The sequence below is a fragment of the Bombus bifarius genome, unplaced genomic scaffold (assembly GCF_011952205.1).
Source record: "Bombus bifarius isolate JDL3187 unplaced genomic scaffold, Bbif_JDL3187 scf7180000007970, whole genome shotgun sequence".
Classification (NCBI taxonomy): domain Eukaryota; kingdom Metazoa; phylum Arthropoda; class Insecta; order Hymenoptera; family Apidae; genus Bombus; species Bombus bifarius.
The window spans coordinates 5,469,871-5,488,506 of record NW_022884356.1 but is presented as its reverse complement, the minus strand read 5'-3'; the positions used below and the strand labels follow the sequence as shown (position 1 = coordinate 5,488,506).

Here is an 18,636-nt window from a genome sequence, read left to right as displayed (position 1 = left end):
CAACAGTATAATTAAATACATTGTATATCTATTTAAAATTTATTTAAAAGTAATGGAGTCTTGCATGTTTGTATAAATTAAAAATCATTTTGTAATTATTTATACATTTAAGATCTAGTTATTTTCCTCTTGTTCCATGATACACTATATTACACTATATAAATAATACAATAAATTGAATTTTCCTAATTATTAAAATTATACAATTTGATACTGTTCTGGTTCTACTTCATTTATATGTCGTAAAAAGAACGTGACTTTAACTTGTTCAACATGCCGACAAAGTTTCATAGCTGAACTCGTTCTCAACTTCATGTGTTGTGTAAGAGAGGGTAGATTTAATAGTAAAAATGCTAGCCCATCAATTTCCTGTAAAAGAAGAAAAAGGAAAATAAATTATTAGAACTATGCCGCTTAAGAATTTATATTCCTGGATACATTACCTCTTCTTTCACATCTTCTGCAATGTCTTTGCAATCATTCGTTTTTCTTAAGTATCTGAAGACATCATCTACACTCCAAAATAATGGATTTGAATCAAGTTTCCGCGTTTTTGGACGCCTTTGTTTCTTCTGCATCATCACATATTCTGATTCTCCATCTGAGCCATCAGATTCAATACTTGTATCCCCATCTCGTTCTCTCTTACCTAATCTAGTAACAGTGGAACTTTGGCTAAATTTTGATGAATGCTGTTTATTATTTAAACTATTAGGGCTTCGTCTGTCTTTCATCTTCCTATTATCGTTAAATGAACTTCCAGAATCATCCGATGCGTTGCTCGAAGGTGGCTCAGTTTTAAATTCATCTGATTTTTCTCCTTTCTCTAAACCTTTCTGGATCATGATATCTATCTCAGAAAGTGGTGGTCTTCCATCGAGCGTTTCTTCAAGCCCTGATACGTGTTTGGCTAAATCTAATGACATAAATGGCATTTCATCTTCTTGCTCGAAATCTTCATGAGTCTCCTTTTCTCTGTTTGCCCATCTTCCTCGTCTCCTTTTTCGCCTACCACCCCATGGTTTTGGTTTTTGTACCATAATACTCGTGTAACCCTTTGGCTTACCTCTTCGTCCAGTACCAACAGATGCTGCTAAAATAAAAAGTTAATTAGTATTAATAAATCAATTGAAATGAAGATTATAAATGAACCATATATATGATAACTTAAATGTAAAAGAAATTACACTTACTGAATTTTGCTTTTGATGTTTTGTGGCACTTATCCGGACATTCATTTTCAGGTACATACAAGGGACCAAATAAATTTGGACATACCATTAACTTTTTGCAAATATTTCTGCAAAAATCAGCCACCATATCTCCGGATGTAACTACGGCAACACTTGCGCGATATGTATTGTTTTTATGTTTGGCTTTTAAAACTTCTAAATGGTATCCTGGATCTGGTTTAGAATCACATTGAAGGACCTTTAATATCCGAGCACTTCTATATCCTACAGATACGATCATTGATAAAACTTCTCTCATAACTAAAATTACAGGGCCAGGTCCTACTGCTTTTGGTAGGGTTGCTAATTTCCCTTTAGAAATCATAGGGCCTGTGAAACAACGATAATTAAAATATATCTTTGGACACCAAAGTGAAGAACGTGGCTCAGATATCGGTATATCTAGAATGTTGGTCTTTTTTTCTTCCTTTACGGGCATTTGCAGTTGTTTACAAACTTCCATATAATCTTTTGGTGGTTTCAATGGATAATGATTAGATTCACACCATCCAACAGGAAATATTTGTAAGGAACACATATCAACTATATGTTCTGGTCTTGTATTTTCATAATTATCTAACTTTAACCATAAAAGATTATCAACAATTTTTGTAATATGTGCGGCACATATGATATTTTCACATTCTGGATCAACTGCTTCTAACCGCATACTACATTCAAAACGTGCATCAGTGGCACTTTGTCTTTCTGGAAATAACTTTTCTTCTGCAGCAGTTGCTTGGGTATCTTTCAAATATTCGTCCCAATCAAATTCGTCTTCTTTTGGAGTCCAACCATTTGGATGCACAATTCTAAAAAGCGTTAAAATGTTACATTATAAGGCATGGATCAATTATAAAGATTTAAGAGCACTGAGGATACATAATTTAGAAAATAATTATTTCTTCGTATTTAAATAGTTTTGCATTTCTGATACTAAGTACAGGGATACCCATTTTCACTTTCTCTCTGCCAATATCTTTTTAGATTGCATTGTTTTAGAAGGATACTTGAAAAGTTTACTTATTGTTGCTATCACAAGGATTAGACTTACTTGATATCATGTTTTTTTGCCCATCCAACTGGAAATATATATGGATGTTCTGCTGTACAAAGCCAAGTGTTTTTCTCTGTACTGTTGTACATACAGTTTTCAATATCCATTCCCTTTGACAACTCATCATATGTATCAATGTGTACAAGGAAATAAGTGTCATCAAATACTTTTATAACAGTAGCTGGGCATATTTTTATCTGATCAATTGGGCTCAATGCTTCTAATTTCATACCAACTTTAAATTCATGTTTCGGATGATCTACAGTATTATGAAATAATTCTTCTGGAAGATCATAATTTTTTGGTATAGACTCTAATAAATCTTTCCATTCTTCATATGTGTGCATTTCTACTATAGAACTGGGTGGTTCTAGAAACCAAGTAGAATTAGATTTAGATGCAAACCCATAAGGATGAAGATGTTCTGATGTACAGAACATCCAAAAATCTTTACGTGATGAACCAGGAGTATCATATCTTAATAAAAGTCGTCCTCCTACATTTTCTATAATCTAAAGAAACACAAAATTAATTAAATGGTACTTATGGAAATAATAATATAAAATTTGTACATTACTTCTTACCGTGGCTACCCATAATTTATATGGATGTAGTATATCACTAACTTCAACTTTCATGCCTTGCTTGATTCTCTCTGTCATGCTTAGACCATCCTATATGGAGACAAAAATTAAAATTAGAAAATTAAATTATAATTTTATTCTTATATAAAATTTTTCACAAATGTTTAACTAACTCCGGATAACATTTCTGATGGAACACTCCGGGCTGTTGTTAAAAATTCGGTCAATCTTTCCACGCAGTCTGGGGACCTTTGAAGAATAATATCAGTTGGTACTAATTTTTTATTATTTTGCACACACCAACCAAGTTCATGAGCAGCTTCCTTAGTAAGGTTGAACCAAAATTCCAATGATCTATCATCTCCACCAAAATAGCGTAAACGTAATAAAGGACCACATGCCATGACAATAGAAGCCACCCAGTAATTGGTGTCTTCCTCATCTGCATTTTTTGGAATTGGCACCTCAAGGGACATGCCAATTTCAATACCACTCTGAAGTGTTAGCTCAACATGTGGAAACATAATTTGTGGTACTTCAACACTGTTTGTAGCATCAAGATAATCTTGCCAAAAGAAGCCATATTCTGAAAAATGGAGTTTAATTTCAGATTTCTTCAGGTATAATTTTTAATTATTAGAGTTTATGAAATTTGTTAATATTTATATTTAAATATATTATATCATTTATTTTTAATTATAATATGTGAAATATAACAACAACAACAACAACAATAATAATAATAATAATAATAATAATAATAATAATAATAATAAATAATAAGCATGAATATACTAAAAATAAAAATATTTCTATTAAAAAAGTATATATATATATATATATAAAGATATACTTTTAATTTATTGAAATACATTATTTTTTATTTTTAATGAAATATATTTATTATAAAATAATTGTTAAAATGACACGTAATTTTATTTTAAAAAATATATATCTTGTGTGTCTAAAAACTATATATCTAATACTCATAAATAGATTATAAGATTCGTCATTATCATGACGATATGATTAATAAAATAAAATAAATTTCACTTGCGCGTCTCATTAAGGATTTCATGAAATTTACATTCTTGCAATACGTTATTATCAAAAACTTTGCGAACGTGATTAATGTCTTCTAATAGAATCAGTGTTAAACGGTCAGAGTCATTTCAAAAACTTTAAAAGGTTACCGAATAATCATAATTTTATTACAAATAACATTGACGTTATATAATAAAAATTGCACGAACGAAACAGTGTAAAATAATCACAAATGCAAATTAATTTAATCTTACCTCCTTCTTGCACTTTCTCTTGTGATCGGTTTTCGCAAGGTTCCATGACTTCGTTATAATATTATAAGCCTGCACATAAATACATTAAAATCAATTTCCATCGCGGCCCCGTTAATTGGGCAGCGGATAGATTATTAATTTCTATTAAACTTTCTAATAAATCGTCGAACAATTTACAACTTACCTTTTTTTGTAGTAAGCGCTTATTTTCGAAATTTGCGTAGTGTTTGTTTTAATGAAAAATAGTATCCTCAATCGTAGCTGTCCGTGCCGCTCTATACTGGTCTACTGTATGCGTATCTTTCTCTTTTGTTTTCTATCTCTCTCGTGCGGTACGTTTGGCGCATTCGTCCCGAACATCAGATCTACCTACTTTGAAATGGGCAACATTTTGAATGTACCTTCAATTATATTTTCTGAAACTACTACTAGCCTTGTTCTATCTATGTCTTTGTCTATGCCTCTTCCGGTAATTCTTTTTAATATTTACCTAACACCAATAACGGTATCCTCCAACAATAGGTACTCTTGCCTTAGGTATATCTTGCTTTCCATACCGTATGAAGTATAGCTGTCTACGATTATTCATCGGATTTCATTTTTAATTTTAAATATTGCAAGTTTATCATCTGTCACGAGAAAGACATTATCGATCTTTTAAATGATAAGATTTACAAGCCTCAGCGATCATTAATGATATAGTTACGCAAAAATTTATCTTCTATTTTTTGTTTATTTCTTTTGTGTTAATATTGATCCACTATGGTCAATTGTTCAGTAAGATTGACCAGTTGTAACGAAGAAAGCTTGTTAGGCGCAATATAGATTATTTTATACTCATATATATATATATATATATATATATATATATATATATATATATATAATATATATACCATATATATATCATATATATATATATATAAATATATATATTGAAAGCTTGTATTTCGAATATAGTCGTTGTATTAATTTGAACACGTGGTTGTTCATATATTACATATTTGATATACGTAATTAAAGTGACTGCATTTTAGTGTATGATACATATGTATAAGTACAATAACAAGTTTTATTTTAATTCATTTATAAATGGCAACATTGTCAATATTTTTATGTACATTATGTTTCTTGTAAAAGTATTATTATAGTTATTTTATAGCGTTACACAGAGAAAGATGGGATATATTAAGAGTGAATAGTATATAATTGTATGTACTCGTTAGAAAATCGATACAATTGATATGCCACATTTTTCAATCTTTACACATATACTACTTACGTATGTATCTGTTTTCCAATATATAGATTCGTTAAAGTAAATAGCAATAATATATTATAACGATTTTATGATTGAAGTTAAAATATTCCATACATTTTTGAGTTTATGAGTGCCTATATTGAATATCTGTTGCTACAATAAATTATACATTTTAATTCAATTATATGTATACGTAAAGAGTAAATGTTATAAAAGATGGTGTTCCTGTACTATATTTTTTAATATTATGCAAAACTAGATAAACTTAATTGAATTGAGATTGTAAAAGCTATCGAAATGATGATACAACCTGCTGTTACCAACAGAGGTAAACTTAAAATATTATACTTAATCAAACATTTCAATTTTTTATTTTTGATTTTGTAAGAATATCAGCTCCTCATATAATAATAAATTGTGATTATTTTAAATTAAGGAACTTAGGTTTGCTTTAAGAATATATAATTTACAAAATGTACATAATTTTTAAAGATCAGTTTGTATCTCCTTAATGTTTTCTATACTGATAGCGTTAATGCCATATTGGCGCTCTCTTCAGTTGTAAATATAAACATGAGATAGGTGATTTTATTTTTACTTAAAGTCGCGTAAATGAATAAGGAACATATCTTGATTGCATAATAATTTGTAATGAAATATGTTATTTCTAATAAGAGGATGCTCGCTTAATAGTTACCAGTACTGTAGAAATTTCATAGCTAAGACTAAACTGATCGAATCGTGTTATCCAGTGTTCCTTAACCTCAACAAAAAGGCTAATCTATCTATATGCCAATTTTGTTCGAAAGCGACTTTATTTGTAACTAATGAGCATGTTAGAAAATATTTAGATCATCTTATGAATGCGTATCAAAATGGCGATGAAAAACGAGGAAGTATTTCTGATATTCTTAAAATACACGAAATCCCCCAGTTGCTGAATGAGAAAATTAAGATAATTGAGAATATAAAGGATTTGAACGATCTTGGTAAGTACTTTGCATTCATTTACATTATCGTAAATTAAAACCCTCTTTCCTGATTGTTTAACAAATCTATATAACTTATGTTTTAGTACCTGAGAATGAAGAAATGAAAGATCTTATAAGAAAAGAAGATTTAGCATATGCACGACAGATGTCACAGATTGACGGGAAAATTTTAGATATTATTTTACAAAAAGTAGATACTGAAAATTATGATAATGTTGTTATGGAGATAATACCAGGTGTAGGTGGTCAGGAAGCTATGTTGTTTGCTAAAGATTTATTAGTTATGTATGTAAATTATTTTGATCATTTAGGGTTTAGTTATGAGACATTGGAACAGTTTGAAAGTGACACGGGTGGGTTAAGGAGAGCTACTTTATTAATAACGGATAACAATGCTTTCAAGAAATTAAAATATGAAAGTGGTGTACATAGAGTACAAAGGATTCCAGCAACAGAGAAGTCTGGTCGTTTACATACCAGTACAGCTGTTGTAATAATCACACCAGAACCCAAGGATGTTGATATCAAGATAGATGAGAAAGATTTGATAATAGAATCAAAAAAAGCATCTGGAGCTGGAGGCCAGCATGTAAATACTACAGATTCTGCAATTAGAATAACTCATATACCCACTGGTAAAGTTGTAACTTGCCAAACCAATAGGTCTCAAATAAAAAACAAACAGTTAGCACTAACAAAACTAAAAACTATATTGTTTGAGGAACAATTGGACCAACAGGTTTCCCTTATTAATAAAATACGTAAGAAACAAATGGGGTCGAGATTGAGAAACGAGAAAATCAGAACATATAACTTCAATCAAGATCGGATTACGGATCATAGAATATCAAATGGCACAATGCACAATTTAAGAGAATTTATGGAAAATGGAGCAGATCTGGAAATACTGGAGGATAGGCTCTACAAGGATATGCAACCGAGGACCACGCTGGAGATTATAGAGGAGATGATGAGTCAATTCAAATAACACTAGTCCAACATTTGCCATTTTGATAAGAAATGATTTTCATTTTACATAGGCAAGCCATTGTACATAGCAAATTGTAATAAACTCTGTGTAATACAAGTAACATCATTTGTTTTTCGGATGAAAACTCGCCACGTCTTCTATCAATAAAACCTTTCTGTTTCGTTTAAGGAAGCAGAGAAGTTATTGAATTAGAGAGATCAGTTGTTTATTTGAAAAACATACAACAAGATTTTGTTTCTTTTTTTCTTTTACTTTTGTTTCGTTTTGTCTCGTAACCGCGTGTCCAAAGGCACACATCCTTGTAACTCTCATATAATACATTAATATACAAAATTAATATTCGTAATCTCTATAAATATCAAACGACACGTTTTACATCGGTTAATGTACAAAGCGCTGTGTGTATGTGTGTGTGTGTGTGTGTGTGTTTCATAGTGTCATGAAAGTATAACTCTTATATACGACCCTGCTCGCATATACGTAGTTTCCTATAAAATTCTACATAGTTGAATGCTCCAAAAATTAACATTAGCGACCGTGACGAATTAAGTTCGTGGTAAATGCGATTTCATCGTTTCCTCACAATTTCCTTCAACCGATTATCCCACGAAATGTAGGTGCGTCCTCCACCTACGAGCGTTTCTCGCGTGAATTAACTTCCTCCTTTGTACCACACTTTAAATCTAGATCTTAAACGCGTCATATGTATTTCGACCGCTCTAGAATTTTCTTCCTACGCAAGATTGGTCGAGTGTATGATTTGTAGAGTAACTAGCAGCGACAGTATTTGAATGAGCAATGTATTTTACGTTTCCTTATTCAATATTTCTATACGCGATATTTCTTTTTGTTAAGAAAGTATACTTTTGACTACTGCTTTCTTGTCGTCTTTTCTGATCTATGTAGATTTATAAAATTTTGATTATATCCATCTGTTAGCTTCCTTTTTTCCATTCCACTCATACGGGCAAAGAATAAGCGCTGTACAATTTTCGAGAATTTGATTAAGTACCTATAACAAGTCTAAGAAATATAATCGAATGAATAAAAGCGAAGAGAAGGATAAAAAGAAGAAACAGAGCAGGGACGTATATGATATAGACACCGCATTGCGTTTCAGGCAGTAAGATTGTTTTTTAGGACTAGTTCGGCACCGATTCACGGGTATACATCTTCTTTAAATTTCGTTAACCCTGATCCCGTGACATAGTATAATCCTTGAGGTACATTGATGATTGGACCAATTAGTATAAAGGTGCAGACCCTGCTTGCACCATCGTCAAAGTACCATTTAAGGAGACAGTACCAGGACTCGGAGAATATCTCCCTATTATAGCGTCGCTATAAACACTAGAACATCTTGAAATCGCGATAACTATAAAAACGAAAAAAAGAATATCGATCGATTCGTAACGAATAATTACGAATTGTACTTTTCTTTCGTTTAATAGCTTTTCGTAAAACGTTGATAAATGTAATACGTTTTTGCGAACCCGAAAAACGTTCTAAGGACATCTATATACTGCATAGCATGAACGGCCGTGAAGATAATCGTTCCGTTTGATAATCGATTCCGAAAAAATCAGCAGCGTGTAAATTTGTAACTGAAATTTTAATCGCCTTCTATCTCTTGTCTTTCGTCTTAAATCGATCCAATGAAACATTAATGTTGACCAAAAACGAGTCGATGAACCAAAGTGTAAATTAATGATAAAAGAAGAAGGAGGTAGACATTCGGCGCCACATTCGAAGCCAAACCGCAAAGATCTTTGATCTCGCTCTCCCTCGCGTGACTACGAATACAGGATTGAGGTCTCTTTCGTTTTAATGAAGTGAGTGCCTTCTGGCATACCAGTGAATTATTCTCGTAGATTATTTCTTCTGGAATGACGCTCAAAGGAGGCATCATCATTTGCTCGCAGCTCTCATCAATGTTCACAACCAGGAGAAGCATGTTACTGTATTCAACTGGTTGCACGATGTATTTACATCCTGTATTTGCGCCTACATCTGTGTTGGACAAGTTGAAGGATGCGTTTCGCAAATACAGATATACCTGATAAAATTGAAAGAAGAACGGTGTAGTCTCGTCGCGGTAAAATTGGAAAATATGTCACAATGCAACTGATATTTTATGAAGTTTACCTCTTGATCGCAAGCTTCTGGTCGTGTTCTATTGATCAAAACCTTTTGATCGAATAGCCTCTCATCCTTAGGATCTATCGGTGGTTTCTCTTCGCTTTCCTGATAGTCTTCATGCATACCTTCATCTTCGTTCGGATAAGCATACGCTTCTGCGTAGTCGGATTCCCAAATTCCAGCTTTAGCCCAAGCCCAGGCTGCTTGGCCGATGAGCCACGAAACCATCTGTTGCATGTGTTTCCATGGCTAAATATGTAAATACAGTAACTCATTAAAAAATATCATTATATATTTGTATGCAATTCTTCATAAACATTTTACTAATATAAGTAGAAAATAAAATGTTCTTACCGTCAACAAAATGCTTCCATCGTTACTAGTTTGCTTACTTTTGAAGCAGACTGCTTGATAGTCGAATATTCTGATTTTTTCGAAGACACCTTCTTTTACCAAACTAGACATAATTGGTCCTTTCAGTTCACCAAAGAATTTCCCAGCATCAAATTTATCTTCGGCTGCGATCACGTATCCATTGTCGTCGATCAAGTAGCAGGCCCAGTCATCCGCAGCGCAATCTGTGCACTTTTCACCTCCTTTGCAACTAAATGTAATATTCTGAAAGAGAGCCTGAAGAGCGGTATGTTGGAATTGGAAACCAACAACCGCAGCTGGCGCCTTTTCCTTATCAGTCCCTGAAGAATAAAATAAATAATTCACTTCAATATTTTCATCCGATCTATCCTTCCGAACAACTTCTAAATTTGTTTTAGGTCACTTTCAACCTTTTAATCTTCTTTTAATTTCTTCAAATTTATTTATCTTTTTACGCGACACTTTACCGATAAATATGGCACGACTAGCAGTGACAAGAGTAGTGTTGTCTGCCCCTTCCTCGTCGATTGGCACGGAAAAGACGAAGCTATCGGAATTCACGTAGTGCTGTTCCACAGCACGCTTGTACCACACTTCGTCGATAGCTCTGGGATACATCTTACTGAAGTGGTCATCAGGAATAGTTTCTTCTTCGTTTATCATGAAGTCTTTCCATCTTGTCAGACCACTATGGGTAGCCATGAAGGCAAGCGTTACGCCGAAACGTTGTTGGAAATCTTTCCTACAAGAAAGATGGTATTAGATATATGCGGAGGATACATTCTTTCCTTAAAATCCAAGTTCTTTATTTTCTAAGATACTTTATTTTCTGCTGTGATACTATATTTGATATGATACTGCATTATGGGAATACTGGCTGTGGTTACTCATTTGCTTCGCTTCGTTTGATATTTTTTGAATTAGAATTTGTTATTTATAATAGATTATCATGGAAAGCTTCACAAATGAGTTTGACTACTATACAGTATAATAAAAATGATTCTCCAGTTTTTCAGTCGCCAATGTCCTCTTCCTCTTCAAGGTTCCAATACTGAAGGTCTATCTTCTTCCTCGGACTATAATACCTTTTACTAATCAAATGTACAAGGAATAATAGAAGAATAAAATACAGATTGTTGAGAAGATTTAAGGAAAAGAAACATTAAATGAATGTTATAAAAAGATATGTCCTTAATAGTAACAGAGATGATAAATTAATCAACATCAAAAAGAATCAGCAGAGATAAATAAAAATATACGAACTGTAGAACGAAAGTTTGTACAAAGAAAAAAGCAATAGCACATTGTAGTCAACTGGTTAACTTCTAAAAACGTAAGGTGCGTTTATGATGGACGTTACCTGGGCAGCAGATTCATCAGCCTAGCTAAAGGTCTGCATGGCGTCAAAGTGGTCAGTATTAGTAAAAAAGGAAATGGGTGCACTTTTTTGTTAAAATTTTGACAGAGGAAAGAATATAAAAAGAAAGAAACGAGAGAAGAACTGTGCAGAAAACGTAAAAATATAGAGGGCACGAAAATGGGGGCTCACCGAACCTATTTAATGGTACAGTGGCGTTATAAACATTTTTTTCAATCTTTTTAATCTCTTTTTTAACAATTTTAACGATTTTTCTCAAGAGAAAAGATGATATCCTATCCTTAATATCCCCAGACCATTGAAGCTTCATTTAATATATATTTTTAAAGCGTACAATCCACCAAGAATGCTTTGCTATTTTGTTTTAAAAATAAAATCATATCGGTACTCACCCTGCCTCTTCGCGTGCAGTTTTGGGATTCGCGAACCATTGGGTTACCTTTGCATCGAAAACCAGACTCAACAGAAGATCCCTGTCGCAGTAATAAGAGTCTTTGTCCGCTTTGTATGGTGTAGCTATTCGAATAAAAAAATTTGTCAGTTACCATTTCATTTTATGAGGATATGATAAAGACAAAGTATGCGGAAGCTTACGTTTTGATTTGCGGTGAGTGTCATTACCGGAATTCGTGGCTGAATATTCCGGTGGCTGGGATGGCTGTTTCATGTCATTCCACCTCCAGCCTGGCTGGCGGGTTCGCTGTAGGAAGTGCACAAGCTGCTCTTCCGAGGTATTAAACGGTCGGTCGTCTTCATAGTGATACCTATATCAGAGGATTATTTGATTCATTATATTTCTACCAAGAAATAGCTGAAGAATAAAATTGTAAAAAAATAGGCTATTGATTACTTTATATTTATTCACTTACTTGCAGTACAGCCAATGTGGATGTACCCGCCAGTTTTTACCAGTGAAATAATCAGACACGTTCTTGCCTATAACGGGAAATCTTATTAAGATATGATTAACAAATAATCGGAAATGTAATGTAACGATGAATTAAATTAGTGTGATCGCAATGTATTGGTCAGAAGAAGTTTAAAGAATTATTCGTACAAGAGACGTAAAGTATCCGAAGAGTTTCTGAGATTTAGACCAGAAGTTTGAACATTCCCATGATTGTATGTCCAAGAGGGAGAGATAACTTTATTTCCGCGGCCTTTTTGATTATATACGCAGGCAAAAGTTGCCAGCTTCTCCCGCAAATGTGCATGCTCGGTGGAAAGTTTGCAATCAAACTTCTACCGAACTTTTCACGTTGCATATATATCTCTGCTATTGAATAAAACATTGAATTCTATTTACAGGCACCGTTGAAAAGTTTCGAGACGAAATTCTCTCGATTATCAAAAGTTCAGCGCCCGCAGATGCGTCTGACTATTTTAATTCTTGAATGTTGCTGGTTTAACGAGATTTGTCTCTAATGTGGGGAATTACAAGAATGCAAAAAAGAAACATTATTTTAGTTATTATTGAAATGCATTTTACGAACGTACGTACCACTAACGTGTGAACGATGTATTTCTTCGGTTGCGTGCACGCGATAATTTCCAATGTGCTCATGTTCCGGCAGACTAACCACCACCGTGAATGGTGTATTTGGTATACCTGTGTAATCGTACTTCCTCCTTACCCTACCCACACGTTTCTCCAGAAGAAACAGAAGAGTTCAAAATTAATATTTCTGATATTATATTGTTCTAATTATAATACCGATCTTAATACAACTCACCATATCATCGTAATGATATTTCGTGTGCAGTGTCACGCTACCGTTTTTTTGGTCGACCACGTCATCCCGAAGCTGTGGATAAATGACTATTACATATATAGTAGTAGGAATTATTTATTTTTCGAGAAGCTAATTTACATGTACCGTAATAATTCCTTCATCGAACTCCCTGGGTTCCCTATCCTGATCCATCAGCTCAACCTCCGCCATGTCGACGCTATTGTACGCTGGTTTTAGGATGCCCTGAAACTATATTTCCACCACCATAAATAACTGTAATGACATTCGTTAGGTGATTTCGAGTGACATCAAATAATTTTAAAGAGAAGTTAAATACGAAGAAAATTCCTTACCACTGGTCGGAGGTCCGGATGAATCAGGATGAAACCGTTATTTGTCACAATGAACGCGTATCCATTGACGCCAAGCTGTTTTTGAAAATAAAAAGTGAGAATTAATATTTTATTTCTAATAGAAGGAAACGCTAAATGTAGTCTACTCACTAAATGTGGCATCATGAGTTTCTGTATCTCTTCGATAGGAACATCCGTACCAGCGACGCCGAGCAGATCTGCGATTCGTGTCTACACAAAGAATCATGACAACGTTTTAATGAAATCCAGTAAACAAATGATTAATTTGTGTGTCAAAATTAATTACAAATCATCATCATCCCAAGTCGCATAACCATAAGCGTATCTACCTTCTCCAATATAAACGCTATCACAATAAATTCGTCTAATGACACACGTTCTAGAATTAAATAACGATAGTTACTAAAAAAGAAAAAACAATAGCAATAATAATAATAATGTTCACTGACGATACTGCTGGACGTATAACTAGCTCAACTACGTTCTCAATAATAACGATAATAATAAGAACGATACACAATAAGGACAATAAACGTTTGACGCAGGCTATCCTAAGTGTTAATAATCAAATCACAATTAGCCACGCCGTTATCGTTCCGATAGCCGTCTATTTTCCTCCAAATTTACTGCAAAAGAATTCTTTATCGAATACTAAAATAAAAATATCAATATTTATATAAAGTGAATACTGCAAAGGAATAACCGAGGAATCTGATGAAATGTAAGTTCGTAAATTTTGTCCTATCTTTTTTTCTCTTGTCTTTTTTTCTCTCTATGTATTAGTAGAAAAAAAGATGGCCATAGGAACGATGCTCGAATTAATTCTACTATGTTACTTGTCTAGCGAAATCTAGCACTCAATAAAACTGATCAAATTGTACCACGTGTACTTGGTACTCATTTTATATTCAACCAAAATATTCTCTCTTGTATTCAGTATGAGTATACGTATACATATATAGACACTGCAGAACCAGAAGTTCTTCTACGAGTCTCAATGATAATAATAATAATAATAATAATGGTAATATCAAGAGGAGGTATCGTCGTTCGCAATCCAACAGGCGAGCGGGATTATCCGCTTTTTTCTACTCGTCTCGAACAGGGCACAGGGTAGACTAAAGTACCTAAACCTACCTAATGATTAAACTAAGTCCAATACTAATGTTAGACCAAAGTAAGATACCAGAGAGACGAACGTAGACCTAAATGTAACGAAAGATTGTTACGCGACATCGATTTCATCCCTGGATATCCACGTCTCGTTTAAAAAAATTGCTATTTCCTTAATTTACATTATCTTACAGTAAAATATAGGTTTCGTCGTCGACATTACAAAATAAAATAATTGTCCATTGCTATTAAGAAGAGCTCTAGATCAGGCAGATAAATTTTCCATTGGTAAACGTGGAGACCAGAAAGGACCAAGTCGCGTACTTGAATACAATAAGGTGAAAGGATGGGTACAGGGTTCTATGCATTGAAACAACGTTGCTTGTGTTTTTTGTTTAGCTGCCAACCTCTCTTGTCTCTGTCACCCAGTATGCTTCGTTCACCAGCACCTGCCTTGTGATGTTCTGTGGACAAACAGGAACTTAAAACCAAAGGAAAAAATGCACTCATTGCGGAGGTGATTTGCGCGATTAAACGTTTATCCGTCAACGAATAAAGAGGGTAATACGACACGTGTTGATATCGTCTGATCGATCGAACGAAGGCAGTGGAGTGAAAAGGGGTTATCATGGGGAGAGCGATGATTGTGAATGCCTGCTTGCTCGAGTGTCTCGATAATACCACCATCGTTAATTTCATTTCATTCAATAATATACATAATCACAAAGAAAACCTGAGAATCGCCCATTTGATCGTGGCGTGATCGACTAATTGATTGATGTTCGAATTCTTACAAATCAATGTATACATAGGTATAATAGGTGTATCTCACCGTAAATAATTATTAATAGAACGGGGTTAATGATAATCTGCATACAGCGACAGGGACGTTAATCTATTCTCGATATGTAATAACACAGGTTCCAGGATATTTTTAATGATACCTAAAGCTGAATCTTTTATTTATGCACCATGGATATTGCATCATGTGACGTTGCATGTAATTGCATATATGTAATTGCATCGGGTATACTTGAATTTCGAAATTTTTCATATCAATCTTCACCATCCGAGACAGAATATAATTTTTTGTAAGAATATATGCAGAGAATCTAACGTAACAGTTACGACGTGTCCTAGCACGTTTCTAGAGAATTAGTTGCTTTAATTGAATCGTATAAGGAAGGAAGATCTTACCGCGTTCTCTCGTCGGTCGAACACCGGCATGCTAACCGAAGTCATTAGCCTGTATTCCTGAAGATCGCCGCTCTGGTCGTGCGATTTCTTCTGCTTTTTCACGAATCTGCGATCTCGTTCCTCGGCATTGAAGAATCTTCTCCTGCTGTGAAGCATGAGGAATCTCTCTTTCTGTTCTTCGCTTTCTCTTTGCTCCCACAACCAATCGGTCATCTTTGGATCTGTCACGTCGGCGTAGACTGGAGTCCAGATCGTTGGATGATCCGTACGACCGAGAACCAATGGTCTTGCCATTACAGGAACATATTTAAGGACCTAAAGACGACAATTCGTTAATTAATTCACCCAATTGATATATAAACTAAACTGAAATATAAATACCGATCAACTTAAAGTATAAAATAATTAAATATACCTCTTCCCTCACTTCAGCCAAGGTGCAGAGATGCACGAAGTAACCTCTGTTAGCACAGGCCATCCACTGCACCTCCTTTACGTCTGCCACTTCTCTGCCAATCAGATAAGTGAACATTCTGACAGGCATATCAGCTTTAAAGGGTTCGTTGGAATTATCTTCCCAGTTGTATGTCTCGAAGATCTCCTTGTAGTTATAAGGAACGCCGTCTGTTATCAGCATAATCGCTTGGTTGCACCTGGCTCCTTCCCTCTCGGTTCGGTAGGTTCCGAGGAGCTCGAATGCGGTGGTCAAGGCCAGGGAGAAATTCGCAATCTTCTCCGTGTCTAGATTCATGATAGCTCTCTTTAATTCCCTCACGTTCGCTAAATTAGCTTGTACTAAGGTGTCGTTGAAACATGGCACCACCTGGAATCCCATTTTTCACTGATTCCATAACTGGTTATCATAAATATGATGGATAACTAACTCATATTTGTCTTGTTATAAAATCTAGCTGTTCGTTCTTAATATAGGATCATTTCTGTGTCAATTACCTCTTTCGTAACATTGGAGAACGTTATGATGTTAACAAAATCATTGTTTCCAAGAGTGTCCAGAATATTATTCACTACGTGTCTAGCAATTTCTCTGCGGATCCCTGTCATACTACCGGAAGTATCTATAAGAATAAGAATGTCTTTTGGACTGGTAGCTGCCTCGATGTACCAACTTCTGGTTCTGCAGTCGAACAAATCCACAGGCTCCATCAACCAGTTCATCGCTGGATACTGTCTCATGAAACCAGTCGCGCTACCAAAATATTGCCAAGACAATGAAGGATCTTGTTCGTAGTTGTTGATGAAGGTTTTATCCAACTCCTCGGACCATTTGATCGCTCTAATTACGTTAGAGGCTCGATCATAGACATTCGTCGGAACGTGAACTGCCGACATGGTCAAATTGACTTGACCGCCGAAGTGAGCACTGTGTTTCAGATCGATCGTGTTGTTCTTTGCGTTGATATATAAGAAGGACTCCGGAGGATCGGCATCTGGAGCGGACAAGGCTGATGTTTCCGCGACATCCATGATTCTCTATGGTAACAATATAAATACGACATTTACGAATTGCATGATTTTTACCTAAAAGCTGACCAATTGTCGCAGATGTTATAATCTATATTATGAAAGGCTTTTTATAAATAAATTTGTAGCGTTAGGATTTATTTCTAGGCTGGTTAGATCAGACTATGTACCTTAATAGCTGATATCTTCGATTCCATCATGGCTTTGATGTCTTTAGCGATCTCGTGGACTAAAGCAGTGCCATCACGTGGCTTCACCGCTGCCTGTTTGTAGCTCTCGGTGAACTTGTCCACGTTGGTCACAAACTTGCCCAACTGCGACAACTCGAAACCTAACTGTTTTGCCCATGTTCCCACTCTGTACAGAGAATAAATTTCAAATGATCGCACTACTAGTGTGTACTACTAGTCTAACATAATGTTATGTTATATTATTTTAACGTTATGTAAGCAGTGGATGTATTTAAAATATTACGGTTTACCAATTGGAGACAGATTAAACTGCAAGAAATTTCTTAGAACTGCACGAAATAATAAGTCAAATCTAAAGGTAGCCATATAATTTGTAAATAATTATACAATTATCTATCTAAGTATCAATTGTCAATGCTCAAATGTCATCAAATGTTCCAAAATGCCGATAATACAAAGAATATAAACGTGTTACACGAAATCCATAAACTCTACCGTTCCTCATTTTCAACATTCTACGTCTCTTGTAAAATCTCCAATTATTCCAAGCGACCTTCGCTAAAACTACAAAGGGACGACCTATACAAACATACCAACGAGGAACGTGTATCAACATCCACGTTTTCATTATATCAAGGGTTGCGCATGTGGACTAATCGTAATAAACTCCTGACAATTCCAACCGTTCTATCAACTACATAAAATTCGAACGTGGAAAAGGAAAAAATGGAAAATTTCTCATGTACGAGTTACTGGATGAATGGTCGTTTCGAACTTACTTGTCGGACGATATGTTGTCACCATGTGCCTCGATCAGGATCAGGATGACGATAGCAGGCAGGAAACGGAGCCTCATAACTCTCGTCTTCTTCGGCGCTCCGGTGTTTACGCGAGGACACGGTAAACAAAACTGAGGCCGAGAGAAGACTCGCGTCTGACATTAAGGATACTCCGGTCCGACCGTAGTCGTTGTCGTCGTGCTCGTCGTCGTCGTCGACGTCGTCGCCATGCAGTGCGCGCACCGTTCCACTCCGGACACCACGGTACTCGCCAGTATGGTTTATCGATCGTTCGGCGAGACGTGGAGCTTGCGCGCGATGACGAGCAGAGAGGCGTCGGAACGGCCGGCGAGTCTCGACGCCGCGTCGCCGTTCGTATAAGCATCCTTACGAAATTGATAATAATGTTTGTCTCTCGGAAAAGTCACCTTCGAGCTCGGCCGCCCTTGTTTTCCCAAAG

At 35.0% G+C, this 18,636-nt stretch overlaps 3 protein-coding genes across 7 annotated transcripts; 1 reads left to right on the top strand and 2 right to left on the bottom strand.

Moving 5' to 3' along the window:
• Nucleotides 1-95: 95 nt before the first annotated feature.
• On the bottom strand, nucleotides 96-4,652 carry LOC117210889 (scm-like with four MBT domains protein 1). Of its 2 annotated transcripts, none has more exons than XM_033454316.1 (8): nucleotides 4,359-4,652; nucleotides 4,172-4,242; nucleotides 3,047-3,459; nucleotides 2,874-2,963; nucleotides 2,287-2,801; nucleotides 1,194-2,044; nucleotides 444-1,090; nucleotides 96-369 (listed from the first exon to the last, which is right to left on the bottom strand). In XM_033454316.1, the coding sequence occupies exons 2-8, from the start codon at nucleotides 4,215-4,217 to the stop codon at nucleotides 199-201; spliced, it is 2,733 nt and encodes a 910-aa protein (XP_033310207.1). In that variant the 5' UTR covers nucleotides 4,218-4,242; nucleotides 4,359-4,652; the 3' UTR covers nucleotides 96-198. The 2 variants fall into 2 exon arrangements, with proteins under 2 accessions (XP_033310207.1, XP_033310197.1); XM_033454306.1 differs by having other exon boundaries at nucleotides 444-1,093; nucleotides 4,359-4,650.
• Nucleotides 4,653-5,946: 1,294 nt separating this feature from the next.
• Nucleotides 5,947-7,515, top strand: LOC117211368 (peptide chain release factor 1). The gene is made up of 2 exons (XM_033455159.1): nucleotides 5,947-6,421; nucleotides 6,508-7,515. The coding sequence occupies exons 1-2, from the start codon at nucleotides 6,091-6,093 to the stop codon at nucleotides 7,410-7,412; spliced, it is 1,236 nt and encodes a 411-aa protein (XP_033311050.1). The 5' UTR covers nucleotides 5,947-6,090; the 3' UTR covers nucleotides 7,413-7,515.
• A 96-nt stretch (nucleotides 7,516-7,611) lies between these two features.
• On the bottom strand, nucleotides 7,612-18,456 carry LOC117211349 (voltage-dependent calcium channel subunit alpha-2/delta-3). 4 transcript variants are annotated; one of them, XM_033455118.1, is made up of 19 exons: nucleotides 18,177-18,456; nucleotides 17,377-17,563; nucleotides 16,676-17,215; nucleotides 16,140-16,547; nucleotides 15,725-16,039; nucleotides 14,935-14,991; nucleotides 13,544-13,624; nucleotides 13,394-13,468; nucleotides 13,185-13,289; nucleotides 13,041-13,112; nucleotides 12,809-12,956; nucleotides 12,177-12,243; nucleotides 11,902-12,071; nucleotides 11,700-11,823; nucleotides 11,290-11,322; nucleotides 10,397-10,671; nucleotides 9,909-10,249; nucleotides 9,561-9,803; nucleotides 7,612-9,471 (listed from the first exon to the last, which is right to left on the bottom strand). In XM_033455118.1, exons 1-19 carry the CDS (start codon nucleotides 18,251-18,253, stop codon nucleotides 9,079-9,081), a joined length of 3,711 nt encoding a protein of 1,236 aa, XP_033311009.1. In that variant the 5' UTR covers nucleotides 18,254-18,456; the 3' UTR covers nucleotides 7,612-9,078. The 4 variants fall into 4 exon arrangements, with proteins under 4 accessions (XP_033311009.1, XP_033311019.1, XP_033311028.1 ...); XM_033455128.1 differs by lacking the exon at nucleotides 11,290-11,322; XM_033455137.1 differs by lacking the exon at nucleotides 14,935-14,991.
• Nucleotides 18,457-18,636: the final 180 nt, after the last annotated feature.

What these genes read in the sequence shown, in the direction of transcription:
- LOC117210889 (XM_033454306.1), bottom strand. Translation starts at nt 4,217, where the DNA reads ATGGAACCTTGCGAAAACCGATCACAAGAGAAAGTGCAAGAAGGAG. An exon ending in CATCAGAAATGTTATCCGGA is followed by an intron (nt 2,964 to 3,046) that starts GTTAGTTAAACA and finishes GTCTCCATATAG; the next exon opens with GATGGTCTAAGCATGACAGA. An exon ending in CAGAAGATGTGAAAGAAGAG is followed by an intron (nt 370 to 443) that starts GTAATGTATCCA and finishes CTTCTTTTACAG; the next exon opens with GAAATTGATGGGCTAGCATT.
- LOC117211368 (XM_033455159.1), top strand. Translation starts at nt 6,091, where the DNA reads ATGTTATTTCTAATAAGAGGATGCTCGCTTAATAGTTACCAGTACTGT. An exon ending in AAAGGATTTGAACGATCTTG is followed by an intron (nt 6,422 to 6,507) that starts GTAAGTACTTTG and finishes CTTATGTTTTAG; the next exon opens with TACCTGAGAATGAAGAAATG.
- LOC117211349 (XM_033455118.1), bottom strand. Translation starts at nt 18,253, where the DNA reads ATGAGGCTCCGTTTCCTGCCTGCTATCGTCATCCTGATCCTGATCGAG. An exon ending in CGAAGATATCAGCTATTAAG is followed by an intron (nt 17,216 to 17,376) that starts GTACATAGTCTG and finishes TTGTTACCATAG; the next exon opens with AGAATCATGGATGTCGCGGA. An exon ending in ACTGCACGCGAAGAGGCAGG is followed by an intron (nt 11,323 to 11,699) that starts GTGAGTACCGAT and finishes GACGCCATGCAG; the next exon opens with ACCTTTAGCTAGGCTGATGA.